The 22,284-nt window shown below is 40.8% G+C and overlaps 1 protein-coding gene across 6 annotated transcripts in view; it reads left to right on the forward strand.

Moving 5' to 3' along the window:
- Positions 1 to 22,284, forward strand: part of Adgrf5 (adhesion G protein-coupled receptor F5) — a 91,747-nt gene that overhangs the window by 49,108 nt on the left and 20,355 nt on the right. For 4 of the 6 annotated variants that reach the window (XM_076858613.2, XM_076858617.2, XM_076858616.2 and 1 more), the window contains exons 4-10: positions 6,097 to 6,267; positions 9,626 to 9,802; positions 9,916 to 10,025; positions 11,564 to 11,622; positions 12,459 to 12,601; positions 15,687 to 15,902; positions 16,828 to 17,031. In XM_076858613.2, coding sequence (XP_076714728.1) covers positions 6,097 to 6,267; positions 9,626 to 9,802; positions 9,916 to 10,025; positions 11,564 to 11,622; positions 12,459 to 12,601; positions 15,687 to 15,902; positions 16,828 to 17,031 — 1,080 coding nt within the window. The remainder of the gene's footprint in view (positions 1 to 6,096; positions 6,268 to 9,625; positions 9,803 to 9,915; positions 10,026 to 11,563; positions 11,623 to 12,458; positions 12,602 to 15,686; positions 15,903 to 16,827; positions 17,032 to 22,284) is intronic. The other 2 variants (XM_076858615.2, XM_076858619.2) reach the window with 1 other exon arrangement.

Here is a 22,284-nt window from a genome sequence, read left to right on the forward strand (position 1 = left end):
AGGTTTTGAAAAACTCTGCTGTATACCCATCCGGTCCTGGGCTTTTCTTAGTTGGTAGTCTTTTGATGGTATCTTCTATTTCCTCAATTGATATTGGTCTGTTTAGGTTGTCAATATCCTCCTGACTCAATCTGGGCAAATCATATGACTTAAGAAATTTATCGATGCCTTCACTATCTTCTATTTTATTGGAGTATAAGGATTCAAAATAATTTCTGATAATCTTCTGTATTTCTGAAGTGTCTGTTGTGATATTGCCTTTTTCATCCCGTATGCTGGTAATTTGAGTTCTCTCTCTTCTTCTCTTTGTTAGCGTGGCTAAGGGTCTGTCGATTTTATTTATTTTTTCAAAGAACCAACTTTTAGTTTTGTCAATTTTTTCAATTGTTTCTTTCGTTTCGATTTCATTAATTTCAGCTCTGATTTTAATTATTTCTTGTCTTCTACTTCTTTTGCTGTTGTTTTGCTCTTCTTTTTCTAGGATTTTGAGTTGAAGTATTAGATCATTTATTTGTTGGTTTTTTCTTTTTTTAAGGAATGAACTCCAAGCAATAAATTTTCCTCTTAGAACTGCTTTCAATGTGTCCCATAGATTCCGATATGTTGTGTCTGTGTTTTCATTTATCTCTAAGAATTTTTTAATTTCCTCCTTGATGTCTTCTATAACCCATTGATCATTCAGTAACCTATTGTTCATTCTCCAAGTGATGCATGATTTTTCCTTACTTCTTTTATTGTTGATTTTCAATTTCATTCCATTATGATCAGATAATATGCATGGTATTATCTCTACTCCTTTATATTGTCTAATAGTTGCCCTGTGACATAATATATGATCTATTTTTGAGAAGGATCCATGTGCTGCTGAGAAAAAAGTGTAACTGCTTGATGTTGGGTGGTATATTCTATATATGTCAATTAAGTCTAGGTTATTAATTGTGTTATTGAGCTCTATAGTTTCCTTATTCAACTTTTGTTTGGAAGATCTGTCCAGTGGTGAGAGAGGTGTGTTGAAGTCTCCCATGATTATTGTATGGTGGTCTATTAGACTCTTGAACTTGAGAAGAGTTTGTTTGATGAACATAGCTGCACCATTGTTTGGGGCATATATATTTATGATTGTTATGTCTTGTTGGTGTATGGTTCCCTTGAGAAGTATGTAGTGTCCCTCTTCATCCCTTTTGATTAACTTTGGCTTGAAATCTATTTTATTTGAAATGAGTATGGACACTCCCCATTGTTTTTTCTTTGGCTTCCCAAGGACTGACTGATGGGAAACAGAGGACAAGGGTGAGTGGAGTCCAGCCTGAGGGGGGCAGGATGCCCAGAGCCTGTACTGGCTGGGTGGCACTTCTTCACCTTTCAGTCAGAACCAGGTCCCTACAAGATCAGGTCACCAGCTGCCCATACGGAAATCCTGACTTTTCAGTAGACCTGGCAGTGTGGGTCTGCTGGCCCTTTTTGATGTGGGGCCAGGAAATGCTGAGCATTTCCCAGTTTGAGGAACAGGGTTTGGATTTCCGTGGCTATCATCTTTCCTGTGATAACACATGGTGTTCTGTTCTCTGGTGGTAGAATGAGTTGGAAGGCTCTGGGCTCTCTGACTAGTGTGTGTGTTGGTTTGGAGCTTGACATTGAATATTAAGACTGTTTTATAACTTCCCATTCTTGTGGTCGTACATGAAGTGGAATTACACTGGTCATGTATTCACATATGAACATAGGAAAGTTCTGTCTGATTCATTCTACTCTTTCTGATTCCCATCCCCACTCCCCTTCATTCTTCTGTCTAATCTAATGAATTTCAATTCTTTCCCTCTCTTATTGTGTGTTAGTAGGACTCCAATTCCTTAACAACATCCTGTTGAGAAAATGTTACCCTGAACTTACAGATGAACAAAGTTTAGCTCACAGAATTTAAACAAGTGGCCCAGGAAAGAAGACCTTCCATTCTGCTCTCTGAAGCTCCAAAGTACAAGTCAAAGTACAGTTTTCAACATGTGGTTCTGGTTCTTGCCGATGCGGTCCCATTTCATGACTCTCAGGGCAGCTTTGTAGAGGGAAAAGGCCTTGCAAATCTGTCTCAGCCCACTAGGTCTGATCCTCTCACTTTATGTGGGGCTAACTTGGATGTTTGGGGTTCATGGCTAGCTGGTAGACTTGATCATCAGCTCCAGACTTCACAATCCAGGGTTCTATGATGCACTGTGCCAACCTCCTCCTCCATCCACACCTGCTAGGTAAACCATAGACTGGAATTCTGGCATTTCCTTCTTGTGTGAACAAACCTTTCTAAAACCCAAAAGAGAATAGATCCTTTGTATCTGCTGGTGGCAAGGTGTGACATAGACAACTGCAGTCAAATCACTACCTTCTATCAGGATAAAGAAGCATTGTCCCTTTGGTCACCAAGCTCCTTTCTCTAGGGTGAAGTCAGCAAGCTTCCTTCATTGGCAGGTAGGAGATTAATTTATGCATCTACTGAGGCTCTGATTCTGAGAAGCCACTGTTCCCACCAGCGTTGCTAGGCAAAAGTAGTATTGTTTGCTTAAACAGCTGTGATTAAGACACAGAACTGCTTGTTGCCCTTTGTGGCCAATTTTCCAGAAATGTCTCTTTAAGATAAGTGGTGTGAGGTTGGCAGTGACTTATGGGAAAGGAGAGGGGAAATCCTGGTAGGTTTGTGCCTCCTGGGCTTGTGATACGCCTATGTCTGTGGCTGCTGACCCCTGGGATTGGCTGCCTTCCACTGAAGGGCATTGGTGAGCCAGAAAAAGTCAGACAAACAACACAGGGGGCAAAGGAGACTGAGGGAAAACACACACACACACACACACACACACACACACACACACACACACTAAACTGTCAGCAGCAGCAGAGGAGGGTGGAGGGCACCTAACATACACAGGCAGAAGTGGGGGAGCTGTTCTCTGTCCTTCCTGGGTCCTTTGCAGCCTGGAACAGGACAAGGAGCATCACTTTTCCAGGCTTGGAAGTTCCTGGGTTGAAAGAGCATAGGAAAGCAGGGGCTGGCATTTCTAACCTGAGTTTCTGGGCCTGTTTGAGGGGACTGAGACAGTGTGCTGCTGACCCCCTCCCACATGGGGCATGCTGACCCCTGAGCATTGGGGCTACCTCCTACACATACAGGTGGTCCTCCTGGGTCCTTGATGCTGTTCTAAGGTCTAAAGGTGATAAGAAGGAATGACCCAAAGAGGAAGCATGTCTTCTTTAGCCCTCAGATGAGCCTAGAGGGTTGCCACTCAGGACTTTCCTGCTCCTTTGCCCTCCTGAGAGTGATGTTCTCCCAATGGCTTTCAGGTTCACCGCTCACTTCGAGTCTGTGTTCAAAGTTTACCACTTTAGGAAGGTCTTTACTGATCATGCTACAAAAATTAACTCCCCACCCCATGATCCCTGTCATTCTGTCTGTTTGTTCTTCCTTATTTTTCTCCTACAGAGCTGCCTGATGTAAGAATGCAAACTTAATCATTGGCCCCAGCATAAGAATGAGAGATTCATCAAGTCAGGACTTTGCGTCTTTGACTAACCCAATGCTCCCAGCACCTAGCACATTGCCAGGAAATGGACACCCAAGAAGTAGGATAACTACATATAAATCAATAAATCAAGGAAAAAATAAATAAACCTGGCAAGACTTACTGATAATCCACGTGCATTGATAACAGTGGGTCATGATGCTTTTCTTCTGACTGTGGATTTCTAGATTTATTATGGTGAAAAAACATGAACAAAATTTTTCATGGTTCATCCATTTATAGTTTTTCATTTTGAGCTTGATTTTATTTAATAACTTACTTTAGGAATTCTTAATTTCCTTTAAGGATATATTTAACAATGATACATTATATTTTTATACTACTTTGAACTTTATACAACGATTATGTTTGTTATCTTCTTCATTAGAGTTGTGGTAGGTTTTGATTGAAAGAAAACGGGCTTAGGATTCAGAAAATTGTACTTGTGAATTTCATTCTCCCACTCACTATCCTGTGCCTTCAACTCTGTGAACCTGCAACATGGAAGTAGATGCACACTGTCCTTGTGGCCCCAGAGACTGCTGGGTGATAAACAGATGGCACCTTCTATTGTAATTGTTACTGTTATTGTCATTGCCTTTGATTTGTCCAGTATCATTGGGTGATGGAAAAGATAAGTAGGTACTAGCTCCCTTCAGGCACAAGAGGGCTGCACAGGACCCAGGAATTGATAATGTGCTGAGATTCAACTCTGCGATGCAGCCATGTAGATAGATGATGAAGAGTGTGATAAGGAATTGTTACTGACCCCACCCATCCCAAACAGCCACTGTCCAGGAAATCCTGTTTATACTCACAGAAGGACAGGCTTCAGCAAAGAGGATCCTGAAGCTAGCGAGGGATAAACATCACTGCATTACTTTTTAGGAAAAAGAATGTGCTCCAAGGCAAGCTTTGTAAATATCAGGCAGCCTCCCTCCTTGCAGATGTTCCCAGTGGGCAACATAATGTGACCAGGGTTAAACTCACAAATTATGATTAGCAGTTCTTCCAGGAAGCTTACTTTCATTACAGAACCATTTGAACATCCAGAAGAAAACAGGAAATTGGAGGCAATACTGTAGTATCCCAACAGACTGAGATTCTGTATTGCTTTAAAATGTATAATCCATCTTTATAAGTATACAAATATATCATAAAATGCATTCCTACAACATCTATCTGCACAGACCTTTTCTATAGTTTGAGTTAATTACAGAGATTTCAGTGATGCCCAAGGAAATAATACTAAACAAAGTCAATGGGTAAAACCAACCTCCTAGGATAAACATAGTTTACAACCCCAAGGGAATAAATAAGGCAGAACAAATAATGCAGCTTTCTGCAATAAACATTTAACAACTGGAGTTTCCCATAATAAACTTTCTCATAGTGTTTCACGTCAATAGTCCTGAGACTATTCAAAACAAATCTTACAATGTTATGGGAAAAAAATGTTGTCTTTTAGAAAGGAGATATCAAATTTTAATTTTATGGCAAAATACATACCATGCTTTCAGTTTTGATGTAAATCTGAAAGTAATAATTTTGCAAGTAATTACTGCTGCCCCCGCCTCGTTTTAAAATATTCTCAATGCATGTGTGTGAAACAGTCTTATTCTTTGGACTTTCTTTATAAACTACAAGCTGAGCCCATAGCTTCTGTTTAGTTATATATTATAGCCAAGACAGGGTCAAAGATTTTCTTGGTAACAGAGAGGTGAGTCTATGAGTAGATTCAGAGAAGCAGACTTCATAAGGATTGGGTGTGTACCCATTAGCTGGTGAGCTCCAGACCCTTTTGGTGAGTAAGGTCATGAGAAGTGGAGGAAACAGTTCCTGCCCTTGGGAAGCTTACCACTAATGACTGAGACATGATGTAATATAGGAAACCAACAAAGAACTATTCTAAGATTATACATTGTATACATAGTCTGTCCAGCCTGGAGTGGGTGTGTATTGGGGAACAGATCCCTTTAGAATGCCAGCAGGCAACTACCTGGAGACAATTCTGGGAAGCAATGAAGAACTAGAAATCTCTTTTCTTTTACTTTTCCAATTTGCCAGATTTTTGCCAATTGTGTTCTGGACATTGGAGATATACAAAGGAAGAACAAAGAGCAGATGTTCTGTGTGCATAGGCTAAAGGCAAAAGAAGTTAGCAAGGTGACCTTTCCCAGAGGTCTTCATGTATGGTTCAACTCTTAGAATGTGTGTATGTCCACTGAAAGGTGCGGGAAACACACTGGCTCATTCCAGCAGGTCAGGATGGGGACTCTCATTATCTAAACTGTTGCCAGAGTCTCCCTGGTGGTTCTTCCTGCTTCCATTCTTGCCCGTCATGGTTCACTCTCCACACAATGCTCCTTGACCTTGGACGCCAAGATCCAGAGTTAGTAGAAAGTAGACAAACTCATCTTTTTATCTTAGTGGGTTCATTAGAAATTCTCATGGGCTGATGTGCCCACATCCATACATACCTTTAACTGATCTGTCTAGATTTTTCTCCATGTCTGTGGGAAGTCCTCACAACCTTTGTGTGCTTGCATTTCAGTTGCCACAAGTAGTCCTGCCATGGAAGAGTACACTGTTGATATTGAGATCAGTTTTGAAAACACATCCTTCGTGGAGTCTATCAGAGCTCGCTTGAACAGCCTCAGTTTTCCAATTCAAGGAAACAACACTGACCCAGCTACTGATATTTTAAGCATAGAGCTGACAACTGGTGAGTAAGATACCCAAAGCTTTAGAATGGATGGTTGGGTGTATCAGAAGAAAAGCTAACTGGTCCTTATTGTTAGGGCATGTTATACTTAGTAGGCAAGGGAAATGACTCAACAGGTCTACTGGTGTGATTTTATGACTTCACAGCCTCCCAGGATAAACTCCTATCAGTAAACTCTGCAGCCAGAGTTTCCTTCTTTGAAGTGGTTTGCTTGGTAGTCTCTCTGATGGTTGCCATGAAGTTCCAAGATATGACCAGATCCTTCATGATAAACTATCGGACCCTCTGCCCCAGGAGAATCAATGGGTATAGCAAGGACTGGTTCAGGATATTAATAAGTATCAAATTCCTTTCCTTTTGGAATCATAGGTCAGGAAATAGGAGCCAGACACATATCTGGATCAGAAGCAAGGAATTAAGCAGAACCTCTCAGGCCTTGGATTGGTTACTGACTCACTTCCAAAGTCATGCCATCTCCTTTGTGTCTCAGGGAACCATCACCAGAGACTTAGTGTCCCATAGGGGCCATGAGATGAGGCTGCCCATTGTCCTAAATATGTTACTGCTCTGTAAACTGGAAAGCACTAACAGATGTTGGGTTTTATTATTCTAAAATGAAGACAAGAATAAAATTCTTATTTTTCAATTCTCATTTTTATGTCAATCCCCATAAAGGTCTTTCTTTTTTCATTTTTGATTCTAAGTATATGCTAATGGAATCTGACATAGCTCCCTTAAAGCCCCTTTGAATACCATGTTTCAACAAATTCTACCATGGAATTAATTTCCTTGAGTTAGTGGTTTTCTGGATTGGATGTCAATATGTGGGTCCTCCAGCAATGGTGAGTTTATTTTGTTTCCCAAATGAATTTGTGCACAGAGTTCTTTCTCTATAGAATAGCTCATAAAACTCTTTGGGACATACATAGGAAACACCCCTCTGTGTTCTTGCTCAACACAGATTCTCTGCCTCTGAAATTATTTTTTCTATTTATAGGAAAAAATTAAATACTGGATAGATTTTTAAACACTTTTATTTTTCTTCCCAACTTTTTATGAAAACCTTTGGTGTCTGTAGTGCTATAAAGCAAATTTTGTAAATAAAATAGACTAGTAGATATCCAATAAATAAGTGATTTTTAATCAAATACCTTGTGATCATGGACACTTGGTCAGTAGGTTAGTTCATATCACATGTGCTCATTATAAACATATGAGCAAACTGTCTCATGTTTCTTTTCTTCTATTAGAGCTGATGTGACTTCAAAGGACTTTATAATTTAAACAATTTTGGAAACTTGAATTAATAAGTTTCCCTTTTAAAATGCAATTGCCCTTGGAAAGTGTAATCTGTCCTTCCAGAAAGACTGGTCATGCACACATTAAAGAGTGAATTCTTTCTGACATCTAACTGTGAAGGAGATCTGCCAAAACAAACAAACAAACAAACAAACAAACATGCTTCAGCTAGGCACGGTGACGGTGACGCATGCCTATAATCCCACTGACTTGGGAGGCTGAGACAGGAGGACTGCCAAGTTCAAAGCCAGCTTCAGCAAAAGCGAATGCTAAGAAACTCAGTGGGACCTTGTCTCTAAATAAAATACAAAATAGGGCTGAGGATGTGGCTCAGTGGTTATATGCTGCTGAGTTCAATCCCCAGTACAAAAAAACAAAAAAACAAAAAACAACCATGGTTCAACAGAGCAGAAACAGCCTGAGAATCATGAACCTCAGGACCAGCAGAGAACAGCCAAGGAGAGTTCACCTCAAAGGGAATGGGGAGAGTGTGTGATTCAGGTCAGGCTTGTGGGCTTTGCTACTGATTTCTGAGAACCATTGTCCTCTTCCCATATAACAGCTTTCCTTATGATTCTTTCCAGAAATACAGTTTTATTAATAGTGAATAACTAAGGATGTTTAAGGCTATACAGTGTGTTTAAAGCAACTAAACAACACCTAGAATAGTAGTAGTTGGTTTGGAAATGACAGCTTTGTCATTCCCCAAAACCATGATTGCATTGTATACAGGTGTCTAAAGTCTTTCAAGTATTTCTTCTCATCCCTTTTCTTCCCCAAAATAAGAAACAACACTTTAGCAGTGAAATTTCAGGACAACAAGAGATTTTGACAAAGAGATTCTTTTTGGTTCTCTTCAAATTACCCCCATCCATTGCCTGCCACCCACATATAATTTCTTCTGTACCTAACACTTCTGCCAACTCCAACCTACTGCTGGGAGACAGGATTGTGTCGTGTTCAAGGAATAATTGGAACTTGCCTGTCCTTCCTATTTCAGAAATGACTATTTGATAGCTTTCATTTGCATAGGATTTGGCCAGGTTATCCTTTGCAGAATGGACAGCTTCCAATGAGAGGACTTTGGACCAGCTTTAAAAACCGACTTAAAAGCACTCTGTTTTCACAGCATTTTTGATGTTCCCGCTGAGATCAGAGTCCATTTGCCCTGTTCACACTTGAATGTAAAAGGCTCAAATTTATTTGCCTTCTATATCTGTTATCTGCTGCTGCATAACAAGTTACCCTAAACCTTAGCATTGTAAACCAACAGAACTATTTATCTTGAAGTTTCTGACAGAAATCTGGGAGCAGCTTAGTTGGATGCTTCTGATTCAAGGTCTCTCATGAGGTTGTAATTGAGCTGTCAGTTAGAGTTGAAGTCATCTGGAACTAGAAAATCCACTTCCAAGCTCACTCATGTGGTTGCTGGCAGCCTGTAGTTCCTTGCTACCTGTCAGCTAAAGATCTCAGTTCCTTACGACATGGACCTCTTCATGACATGTCTTCATGCCATGGTGGCCAACTTCCCCCAGGGAAATGGAGAGAGAGAAACAGAGAGGAACAAGCCAGAGGAAATCTGGAGTCTTTAATATCCTAATTTCAGAAGCTCCATACCATCATTTCTACCATATTCCATTGGTCACATAGGGCCACCCTTGTACAGTAGAAGAGAGCACTGGAAAAGAGTGTGACTACCCAAAGGGGTGGGCAGGGGCCTCCTTGGAGGCTGGCTCCCACCGACTATGTCCTGGAATCTGTTTATCATCATAGACATCTGATGGTCATTTTCTATTAGGCAAGACCCACCAGAAGATGACTCTACAGTCATCAGTCACTCGACAGTCACTCAATAATTTCAGCACCATCTTTCTGATGGCCATGCCAGATGGCATTGTGGGGGATATGTGCGTTTAGGAACTTGTGCAATCCTATGGAATTTCCCAGAAGAGCAATGTGAAGTCAAGTTAGGATTTCCTACAAGTACGGATACTTGCAGTCTATAAATGGCAAATGTGGTGACTACCTTCTCTGTCCTCCCCCTTCTTGTTGATGTTAGTATGCAGGCCTACTGGAAATGAGATCTGGTGCTCCTGCGAGACAGGCTATGGGTGGCCTCAGGAAAGGTGCCTCCACAGTCCCACTTGTCAAGAGCAAGGCAGCTCTCTCCCAGGGCACCGTTGCAGTTGCCTTAGAGGACTTCCTTCAAAGGGACCTTTCTGTCAGCTCCAGGGAGGTAAGTACCTTCTCATAAGTATTGTTTGAGTGATTCAACTTCAGCTGAGGCAGATGTTTCTCTGTATTCAAACATCAACATGAGATTTTCAAGTATTGCTCTGTGTTGTTCAGCAGATGTTATCCTGAGAATGAAGGTCAGACTAAATGTGGAATTTCCAGAAGACCTTAAGAATACATCCTCTGCCCTCTATAGGTCCTACAAGACCGACCTGGAAAGAGCGGTACGTTTTGGCCCCAGGAAATTCTTAAACCAACAAAGTGTGTGTGTAGAACTGAGTTCATTTTATTCATAGTAGACAGTAATCTATGATATGAATTAGAAGTATTTCATATCCATCTTGGATGGTGAATTAAAAAGTATTTGAATCAGTGTTCAGGTGGACATTGTGGTCAAGAAATCAGCTTAACCTATAAGTAGAGAACTTCTTCTCAGGGTGGATGTGATTCAGATAAGCTTTGGTGGCATTGATTCACTAAAATCTATTCAGAGGCCCTGGTCTAGAAACATCAATTGTTTCATTTCTATTCTTCACACACCACATGTATAAGAATCCTAACATCTGGTGAGCAGACCAACCTCAGACCAAGCTCAAACTGCTTCAAGCTTCTCTATGCTACAGGTCATTAGACACTCATACAAAAAGACAATTTAAATTTAATCTTGTAAAAAAGGATATATCCCGTGAATGCTAATCCACTGCCAGATGCTCTTCTAAAGTGCTTTGCACTAGATCAACTGTAAAACCTTAATGCTATTTCTGAGTTAAACTCACTTGAAACAGCTTCCCAACCGGTGTAGTGCAGATTATTCAGGTGGCCTGAGGTAATGACTTTCCATCACTCTCAGGGCAGCCAAATCCCTGCTTGGGGCCTGAAGCAGTCTCTTGCCTCACCCAGGGGGCCATATAAATATTGTCATTTTCCCTGGGTGCCATGATGGAGTGCTTACCCAGAAGAACGCTTGGACCTCTGATTTGCATATCTGGCATGTCATAATTCTACATAGAAGGAAGCCCTCTTCTCATATACCAAAGTGAGGGTTACATGTGAACCTCTGGATCTCATCCACACAGGTACCCTACATTCCTACCATGTAACTTCTTTGTATATGGTAGCTGCCTGTAAATTTAATTTGGTCAAATAGAATCTCCTGTGGGGTTGGTGTTTAGAGGAACAACATGGGATAAAAACATCATCAAAAGCTATATGAGCTCAACCAGTGTAGCAATATCATCAAATGAGGAACAGGTACTGAGGTGGTCTCCCATAGGTCCCTCCTGGACCTTCAGCTGCATGGGGATGTGGTTGAATCCCAAGTGCTCTCTCTGGTACCCTTGATGGCATTTGCTTCTTCTTAATGATGAATGAGCTCAGTGACCTGTGTCAGATACGGAGACTCCTTAGAAGGACTTATTTGGACTTCCCTGGCTCAGCCTAGGATGGTTTTATTTAACCTTCCTTATCTCTTCCACATAGGACCCAATGGCTCTCCCTGCCTTCCCCACTCCCCATAATTTTCTTTCCTGGGCATCTGTCTGAGCAATTTTTTTTCACATTTAATCTTGTGTCTACTTTTCCAAGAACCCAGACTGACATAGGTGGTCAGTAAATGCTTTCTTAAGGATACACTAATACCAAAATATAAAGAAGAAAATTTTACCCAGGGTGATAAGCAACATGGGCTTTCTACTCGATTTGAAATCTTTTGTATCTCACATCAGCCTCTAAAACATGATATTCATCTTGCCTTATTTTCCAGTTCCAGGAGGGTTACAGAATTTTACCAGGCTTCAAATCGGTGACTGTGACAGAGTTCACGTAAGAGTGCTATAATTTGTTCATTTCTATTTGATGGCAGAGATCAGCATGTCAGTGAAGGAGGAAAGAAAACCATTAGTGGGCATCATGTGGAATGCTTAGCAAGAACGGTTTGTTAGACATGAAGACAAAAGCCAGATTGTAGGGGTTAAAAGGGAAAGGAGACACTGAGAAGAGTACTCACCCCTTACAGATACACCTATATAAAAGTAAGGACAGAAAAAGATGTGGCCACTTTATGTGTGCAAGCATTTTGCAAAGAGATAAATTTTCAGTCTAGAGAGTTTAGAAATTTAAAAATAAAATAATGTTATATACCAATGCCTTTATGCAAGAAAATTCTTGCCAGCCGGTCAGGACCGCAGAGTTGCATGCTTGTTCCTCTTGGAGTTGGGTACCCAGTAGCCTTGAGTAGATTTTCACACTATTTTTAGGACTTAGTTGCAAATCTTAAAAAGTCAGGAATCTGTATGGGAACATCCAGGGTTTGGGCTTCATTAACATTCCATGTATCTGGTAAGGCCAAACTCCCTGAGTGACAGCCATCAGCAGGTTTTGCTTGGTGGCTGGCTCCCATGACCAGGGGGTGGGACTCTGTTCATTAATTCCCACCTGCAAGTTTTTTCACCTGTCTTACCTGTTTGCAGACTTTTAGGTATGCAAGCTCTGCCTAGGGTTTTCATCCAGAGTTTGAAGATAGGTTTCTTTTGGTGATTTCCTGAGCATAATAGCCCCCAGGTGGTTCCTGCTATTTGTTTTCCCATGCAAATAAATCACAAACATCTAGATTCTTCCAGGTGAATTGCTGCTTTACTAAACTAAGTGTCTCTATTCAGCAAGGGCAGTGTGAGTGTGTCATATGAAATCCAGAGTAAAACACCACCATCTGGATTGATTCAGAAAGCCAACGAGCAAGTCATGCAGACTCTTAATCAGACCTACAAAATGGACTACAGTTCCTTTCAAGGGGTGCCTAGTAGTAAGTGAAACCTTGCTACATTTTCCCATCTGTAGATTCTATCTAGATGGTAATGGTGTTGATGGTTATGCTTAAACCTTGAAAATCATTATGATATATTCTGTGGAGAAAGACTTTCTGGTTCCTGGCACATAGGATTATGTGCCATCTCCCCCTCTCTGATCAATGCTTCTCAACTTGGCTTGTGTCACTGCATTGGGATATAAGGGAGAGGGGAGCAGGGAACTTCCAACAGGGCCATCTATTTCAAGAAAAAGCCTTCTGAAAGAAGCCTTCTAATGTAGCAAGAAGTTTGAGAGCCACTGCTTTACATCATGTGGTGGTAAATTGTTTTTTGTTTGTTTGTTTTGTTTTAGATGTTCTCCCCACTTTACAAATGGGGTTCAAAGTTGGGCTGTGGTGTGTCTGAAGGACACAAACCTATTGTTAGTTGGTAGCTAGTAAGTGAACCCAGGAGAGCAAGATGAACATAGGAGTCGGCCAGCAGATGTTCTGCATAACTCAGGTCTGCAGTCTGGAGCAAAGGCAATAGCTCTTCGGAATCTAGTATAGGGGTGGATACTGAGAGGATGGTGTAGGCACAAACAAAGGAAAAGGCCCCTTGGTCAGGAGTCAGGTCAGCTTCACAGAAAGTTTATATCCTATGTTTATGTTCTCTGCACATACTTTCAAACATTACATCATTTTTTAACATAAAATGTTCTAAGTGATAAAACTAGCTAAGGAAAGTATGAGAAATATGTATAATGTTAGAATGTAATATAAGATAAATAGCGAAAATGAAAATTCAGACTAAATATGACAGTAAAACATAAATAAAAATCAGAAAATTAAAGAAAAGAGAATAAGTGGCCTGAAAATCTGGCTCACATAGATGCAGTCTCAGCAATACCACCCTCCCCTGACCCTAACACCAACTGGCCAACAAACAGATGTGCTTTCTCTGCCCTGAAGAGTTCCTTTTGTTCATCATACCAAGGGCTCAGGAGAGTAGCAGATTTTTGCATAGTTAAATTGCAGGTGTGATTTCTCTTTCCCCAAAATTGCAGTCATTGGAGGATAGGCAGCCATATAAATGAATCAGTGCCCAGGTTTTAGTGGTTGGACTCACTGTCCATCTGGGCACATGCTGCTGATAATCCAGTTCATGTGGTGCATTTGCATCCATGACTTGAACTTCCAAAAAGCAATGGAGTCATTGAAAATGGCACTAAACATCCTCTCACCCCTACACAGAGTCTATATCCATCTCTGTCCTCCCTCAAAGACCAGAGCCAGATTCTGTGATATGCAGAGCCTAGAGCAATAAACATGAACTGGTAGCACACTCAATTCCACAGGGAACTCAGATGCCCTCCTCCTCTCCACAGTGTAGGTAGTGTTAATCCGGAACACAGACATCCCAAAACTCATGTTACTGGATGAAAAATTTCTCCTCCCCCTCCCCCTTTCCCCTCCCCCTCCCTCTTCGCCCTCCCCTCTTTCCTCTCCCTCCTCCTCCTCCTCCTATTCTTCTTCTTCTTCTTCTGATGATGATGATGTGGGCATGAGTAGGAGAGAAAGACGGCAAGAAAGAAGAATGTTGAATGAATGAGTTGGTATCAGGAACTTAGTTTTAAATCCATCTTCACAAGATGCAAAAGGTACATGGCAGGCTTTAGAATAGATCCATTTACTTTGTCGTACATTAATCCTCTGGTGATACTTTATTAAACAACAGCACACTTGTTCTTAATTATTCCTGCTAAATTTATATTAAATTCCATTTAACCATATAATATTGGAATTTCCATGAATTTTACTTATTAACCATAAACGTAATGAAAACAGGGACATTTACCACATCTTTTTGTATTAATTCCAGAGTAGTTACTTCTATTTCACATTCACACGTCCTGTGAGATAGATGTCATTATTCCCATTTACAGATGAGGAACTGGAGGTCGATGGAGGGTGAATGACTCACCCAAGGACACATAGCCAGTACCTCAAGTTTGTATGACTTCAAAGCTAGTGCACTACATTAAATACTCACAGATGGTTTTGCTTCCCAATAGTTAAATGAGATTTTAAAAAAGAAATCTTATTTTAACCAGTGGTCTTAAAGAAGTGGTAAGATACTAATATTTTGACTAGAACATCATACTACCCCAAATTAATTTTATGGTGACTAATTCCCATATTTATGACCTATAGAGGATCTTTCCTGGGCTTCAAGCCCCACTCCTCTGGTTTTCTCAACACATATAAGTCATGTCATATAAGGAAAGGGCATCCACAAAAATGGATACAAAGATAACCAACATGATGTTTTTATCTGTATAATGACAATGCAGTGATTCTCTGGAACTTACTGTCATCACAGTAATAATAGCTACTGGTTTCCCAAGTCCCCTCCCAAAGTGACTCTCACTTGTTCTCATTTTCCAGAAAACAGACTTGAGGTTGGGTGAGGCTAAGCAGGTTCCCCAGGTCCACACAGCTGCACGTGGAACAAAACCCAAATCCAAATCCACACCTGTCTAACTACTAAATTCTCATACTTAAGGGTCCATGGGGATCATACCTTGAAAAACTTCTTTGTTCCCAGGAAGGTTTTACTTATTATCAATAACAAATTTATCTTCCCATTTGTAGCTCATTATACACTTAGAGCTTTCAGTGGGCACAAGATATGAGTAATTGGTGAGAAGCAGTTGATATTATTCCAGTCAGTAGCAAAGAAATCCCATGCTTATCAGCTTGGATGACTTTTTCATAAATAAATGCATTATTTTCTACCAGATTTTTGAAATATTGAAAATAGCTTTGGGATCCCATTACTACCATTAGGAACTCCTGAGTGACCTTATGACACATGTTACATAGGCCCCAAACTAGAAGCTCTGCCCCTAGTACTTAGCAGGCTATAGCTCTGTGGGTCTTGGAGGCAGTTTGGGGAGAGGAGTGAGGAGCCATGTGGCCCCACCCTGAGCAGCATCCAGGTGCTCAGGAGACCTCTTAAAACTCCCCAGCAGGGGTGGCACCTGGATTCCATTAAATTTATTTGCTCTAGGATCCTAACACCTTTTCTTTGAATTTCCAGATGAAACTAAGTTCACTGTCGTACCAGAAATCATCTTTGAAGGGGACACAGTAACCCTGGAATGTGAAAATGAAGTTTTGTCCTCCAATGTGTCTTGGTACCGGGGAGAAAGACACATCCAGAACAACAGCAGATTCTCCATTTACACCTCGATGCCCAACAACATAACCTCAGTATCACGCCTCACCATCCACAACATCACTCAGGGTGATGCGGGTGAGTCTTCCTCAGTGTTTTGTTTGAGGAAAGGAACAGAATGCTCTTAAAGGAACAAACCCTATGTTGTGTTAGCAGTGCTGCTCTCTTCAAAAGGAAGTATTCAGGCTCAATACTTCAAAATTGAAAATTTATCCTGTGATCTTAAATTATTTTCTAAATTAATGAATGTATTGTTATTATATTTTTTACTATGCAGAATGTTCTTATTCTTTGAGTTTTCAATTAAATTCTAAAAAAAATTAAAGTAGCTTAATTAAGGTAGAATTGATGTGGAATAAACTGCACGTATTTAAAGTTCTTTAAGTTTTGACCTATGTACACCTGTGAAACCATCATCAGAATCAAGATAGTGAACCCCCATCATCTATCACCCCCAGCCACAGATTTTCCTGTCCTCTGCAGTAATCTGTCCCTTTGGCCTGTCCCCACCATCCTGTCTCCCCGGCCCCCAGCAGCCATAGGAGTGTAAGTCTTAATTCTTCATTTTAATCCAGATATCAACAAGTCACCTCTATTTCTCTGCATTAAAAGGTAGGCTGTTGACACATGGGGTATATCACATCTTGGCCAATTCTGATTTTCCCAGAGGGTTAAATAAGATGTCAAAATTTTCTATCTTCTAAGTCTCCAAAGCTTTCCAAAAATTTTTCCCTCCCGTTTTCAGTCTTATCCCTTACTAGCAAAATCCATGAGACTGCTACAATCAGAACAACTCTCTACTCTGTACCTGTGGCATCAGAAATCTCTGCGTTGATCCTCAGCATTTCCCAAATATTTCTTAAGGAGCATTTAAACCAAGTCTCAGGTGCTTTGAAAATGAGGCCTCCTGATGTAATGCCATGTTGCATGAGACAAGACTATCATTCATCTAAGGCAATACATATGTGGGGTAATAATAAATGATTTTGTATATTCTGTGCAGGTGAATATCTTTGCAAACTGATATTGGATATTTTCGAGTATGAGGCTAAAAAAAAAATAGATGTGCTACCCATCCGAATTTTGGCAAAAAAAGAAATGAAGGTGATGTGCGACAACAATCCTGTGTCTTTGAACTGTTGCAGTGAGAGTAACGTAAATTGGAGCACAGTAGAATGGAAGCAGGAAGGAAAAATAAGCATTCTAGGTAAGAATGTTTAATAAGATGTTCTTTGGAAAATAGCCTTTGCTTGCTTCTTGGTCATGTAAAAGATGAGAGATGGGATAGGAAGTGGGGGGAATATCAGATGCCTGTCCTCTTTTTCATTTTTGATCTTCAAACTATGAAAAAGCACTAGGTTTGGTATCAGCTTCATCTGAGCCCTTTAAAACAAAACTCCAAAAATGCAGACAATGAGTGTCATGCTTGGGTTACAGATGAATTTTCAGCAACAGAAGACCCAAGAGAGAGTGATCCTGATGGCTGAGGTCCACAGCATTTCCAGCCCACAAAAAAAGCTTGTCCCTCCTTGCTTTCTTTTTCACCTTCAGCAAAGAGCTAAGGAGGAGGTAGTTGGCTTTTCATTTGAGGTACAACTTGGAACTTCCTGTTTCTGTCTATCCTCTTGGTATTAAGTTATATACTTCAATCTTTTCTCTGTGTGTCCAGCTTTTTATCTTTTTCTGCAGACATGTTTGTCATTCAACTACTTCATGACAGTTTCCAATCATGGTTGCTTTTGTTTTATTGAGATCGGACTTGAAGCCCCTACCCTCCAGTTTATACTGATGAATATGGTAATAATAAATAAGAGCAGCAACGGTGACTTCATTTTGTATAACAGCTTATGATTAACCCATTTAAAAAATATATGTGATCGCTTTTAATCACATTTAAGCTTGACCACAAATTTGAAGCTGGCGTTTTTACCACCAATATAAAAATAAGGAAATTGAGGTTCAGATTAAATGACTTATCCAAGGTTGTCATAATATGAAAAGAAAAGGATTAAGACTCACCACAGATTTTGTTTCAAAAAAAAAACAGTGTTTGTCTTGGCCAACTAAATCATCCAGCACCTGTGTGAGCTGGTCTGCTAGTTTGGAAGGAAGATTTTCCCACCTGGAATTCCAATAAAACCACATCTAGCTCTTCTCTCCAGAAACTTTCAACTAAAATGTGACTTTACCCATGAAAATCATTAATGTGGTGAGCTTGGATTTTCTAAAGCCTTTGCTATTGGACAATGGAACAAAAAGATCCATTTACAGGCACATTTTCCAGAGCACATTTACTTTGCAAAGCTGATTTCACCTGCAGCATTTGTATTTGACTTTAAAGACCACAGGAGAATGGAAAAGGCCTTTCTTAACTGTTGAAAATACTAACACATGGGACCATTAGTCACTTCCCTGCTTTTTAAGGAAAAGGAGGTGTAGGCATCCTGAAGGAACTGCTGGGTGGGAGAAAGACCTTGCACAATTCCTGTGGTACTGACTGAAAAGCTTTCAACTCTGAGAGGTGACAAACCTCGCCCTTAGCAGAGGAACCAGGAAGTCTGCGCTGCAGATACTCAGGGACCTCTCTCTGGCAGCCACCTCTGCATCCATTCCTAATGCCCAGTGTGGACTGAGCAGACTGCAGAACAATGAATTTCCTGCCCCAGTGCTGGCCGCCAGGGGACCTACACAGTGAGTGCTCTGATGGATTTAGCCTCTGCTCTGGCACCTTGTCCTTCTTCCTTGCCTCTTGCTGCCCCCTCTCTGCAGGTCTCTTTCTCCAAATGCCACAGCTTCTTTTAGCACCCATTCCCCCAATGTCAGTAGGAAGCACTGTAGCAAAAGATTTCACTCCAAAGTATTTGGAAGTGAAGATTTAACCTCCTCTCAGAATCAGTTGCATTTTCAAAGCCCTCTGAAACAGGCAAGGCAGAAAGTGAGTCCTCAGCCATGAGGGAATTCCTTCTCTTTTTCCCCTTCCTTCCTTCTTTTCTTTTCTTTTTTCTTTTTCTTTCTTTCTTTCTTTCTTTCTTTTTTTTTTTTTTTTGGTGCCAGGGATGGGAACCAGGGGTGCTTAACCACTGGGCCACATCCCCAGCCCTTTTTAGTTTTAATTTTATTTTCTGTTTACTTTGAGACAAGGTCCCACTAAGTTGCTTAGGGCCTCATTAAATTGCTGAGGCTGGCCTCAAACTTGTGATCCTCCTGCCTCAGCTTCTTGAGTCTCTGGAATTACAGATGTGTGCCATTGCACTCAGATCAATGGGGCAATTTCTAACTTTGAGAGGAATAACATTCAATGAATTCAATGATGTTCTCCCATTGCACTCAGGAAAAGGGTAGGGATGTTCTTTAAGGGCATTGTCATTATCATAAAAGTTACTGTGGCAGATTCAATGCATTCAACTCTGTGTGTTTCTCTTTCTCCCCCCTCCTCCCCATCCCAAGGTAGCCACCATTATCACCATTTTATAGGTGAGGGTCTGGGGTATTATATAATCCTGAGCAGAAATCTTGGAATTACAAATCACCCCTTCTGCAGAAAGCAAAGCACCAACCTATTAGCTGCATTCTGTACCTTCCACGCGGACCTGGACTTGCACAGCCAAGGGTATCACAAGGAGCACTGTGTGCATGGTGACAATACAGGGGTTCCACTTTGTTTGTGAGTTTACCATCTCTTTGGAGCCTTATGTTCACTCTCTCCCTACAAGAGATGACTGTTGTTCGCTGGTTAAGACCTGTGTGCTTCTGCTTTGTGTTTACTTATCTCCATTTTCTTATTTGACTAAATAATCCTCTCTCCAAGCAAGATCTTCTATTATTGTCCAACAGAAGGCTTATTAACCTTGGCACTATTGACATTCTAGACTAGATAATTCTTGGTGAGGACTGTCCTGTAGGATGTTCAATAGCATCCTTGGTGTCTACTCACTACTGTCAGTAGCACACAGATGCAAGAACAATACATGTCTTTAAACATTGCCAAATGTCCTTCAGAAAACCAGAATTGCCCCAAGGTGAGAGCATATCTGATGTGTACAGCAGACCAGAATGGAACTGCTCTGGTTAAAAAGGAATGGAGACTTGGATCTCACATAGCTGATTATCCTAAACCCAGCTCCAGCCCTGGAAGCAGCTTATTGAAACGCTAGAATCAGTACTGATTCAAACACACCACATATCCAACCCACATCAGGCTCATGAGTCCCATTTCTGTCTGTTAATCTCTAATTGTCTTTCAAGGCCTAAAATAAATCTTGATTCTTTCTGACGTCATTCTTAGTCTCTCAACTAAAGAATACCTCCCTTTAATCTATGTAATATACTGAGTTGTTTCCTATGGAGCCTATCCACTGCACATTACCATTATTTTAGTATGTTTCTTTATATACTCCAAGATGCATAGCTTATTCCCTTGTGTGCTAGTTTGGTGAAAAGAGTGGATCTTTAAGAATGAGTAAAAGTCAATACAATGCACCAATAAAAAATATGGAACCATAAAGAGTCAGTGGAGAGGAGGAGGGAAGATGACTTCAGGATGAACACAGGCATAGAGGTGTGAACCTGCAGGGCATGTCAAAGGTCCAGGATGTGACCTAGATTCTACAAGAGGGATGTAGAACAAGATCAAAAGGGGAGAGGCATATTCAAATTATACTGAGAATAAATGCCATATATCACACTAAGCAGATTTTATTTTTTCTATACACATTGGAAAGATTTTAAAGGTAAAAGGAAGATAGTCAGATAATCTGAAGTGAACTTTATAAAAATAAATATCTATGTAATGTAACCTATAGGTTCAAGGGACAAATTCTAAATACAGAGGCCCAGCTACAATAATATGTCAAGTGCAAACAACAAATACTGGAGCCTGAGCAGGTGGCTGTGGATTGACTATAAAATGTTTCAAAAGCATAATCTAAAAGATTGTTTTTTTATGTTTGAGTAGAAGTACAATGTGAGGAAATGCAAGTGATTAAAGATGACTTTAAGATTTTTAATTTGGTGAGCTGCCAATGGCAAAAAGAGGAAATACTGGAAGACGTGCAGGCATTGTCTAGGGAAAAATAAATAAATTACATATGCTGAATTGAAGGTACCTGAGATGTCAAATCAACACCTGGGCATTTGCTTCTAAAATTTCCAACATGGGTATTTCTCTCAGAAGAGAGTGAGAAATCATCTGAGCATAGTATTTAATAGGAGCCACAGCTGGGCACAGCAGCACATGCCTGTAATCCTAGTGGCTTGGGAGGCTGAGGCAGGAGAATTGCAAGTTCAAAACCAGCCTCAGCAACATCGAGGCACTTGCAACTCAGGGAGACCCTGTCTCTAAGAAAATACAAAATAGAGATAGGGATGAGGCTCCGTGGTCGAGTGCCCCTGAGTCCAATTCCTAGTACCCCTCCCCCGTCCCCCCCCCAAAAAATAAAAAAAATAAATAAATAGGAGCCATAGCTGTAGATGAGATTGCCCAGTGAGAGAGTCATGAAAAGATGAGGAAAGATGAATATCAGGACTCTTGCAGAAAGGTCAGTATCCTTGGGAATATCTGCACTGAAGAAGGGAATAGAAGGGCAAAGAACCTGGAAATGAGGCCCAGAAGGAGGGATAAAGACAGAGGAGAAGCAGGAGAAACCTATTGGAGAGACAGTAGTTGGCAGCATGACATGCTACAGTCCGGGGTGAAAAGAGGAGATTGACATTGGCCTTAAAGGAACACTCTTGGTAAAGCAGAGAGTGAAAAAGGCCAGTTATAAAGATTTGCTAAAAAATGGAAGTGGCACAGGTAGAAAAATCGGTGGCAAAGATAGAAGTATCATGGAACCCAGTGAGGAAGCAAATTCCCTGGTGGGTAGAGGAGCTTTTGGATTGAGGAAGACCATTTTAGGAAACAAAGCCTTGAGTACATCTGAAGGGTGAAGTGGGGGAACCAGAGAAAAGATTAAAAATGCAGGGACAAGAACAGTAAAGGATGCAGTAAGGTCCAGGAGGAACTGGAGGAAGTGACTGTTCGAAGGATAAGTGAAGAGGTGAGCCTTAGAGAGAGTAGGGAGACGTGTCTATAAGCTAGAAAGTAATTCATGCAAGTAGCTGCATGGTGGATGAAGGTGGAAATCACTTGGGTGGCTCGAACAACCATTTGGGGACTAGGGAGAAATTTTGCTTGCATGTCAAGTAAAGTTTTTCAAATATCATTGATCCTCTACCCAGTGCTTAAAAAAAAGACATGTACTTGTTTTGGCACGAATCAAGGAGCTTATTCCTTTTCTTTCATTTTTGAAAGATAGATGGTAGTGGAAGAATGTCTTAAGCATGAATGGTGGGAGGAGAAAGAAGGAAGGGACTGTGGTGGGAAAAACTAGCCTTGGAGTGTCCTAGAACCCCAGGCAAGGGGTGAAGATGGGATGAAGGTGTTTCTGGGAATGGAAAGGGAGGTATGGAAAGGGAGCTA

The sequence above is a fragment of the Callospermophilus lateralis genome, chromosome 6 (assembly GCF_048772815.1).
Source record: "Callospermophilus lateralis isolate mCalLat2 chromosome 6, mCalLat2.hap1, whole genome shotgun sequence".
Taxonomy (NCBI): domain Eukaryota; kingdom Metazoa; phylum Chordata; class Mammalia; order Rodentia; family Sciuridae; genus Callospermophilus; species Callospermophilus lateralis.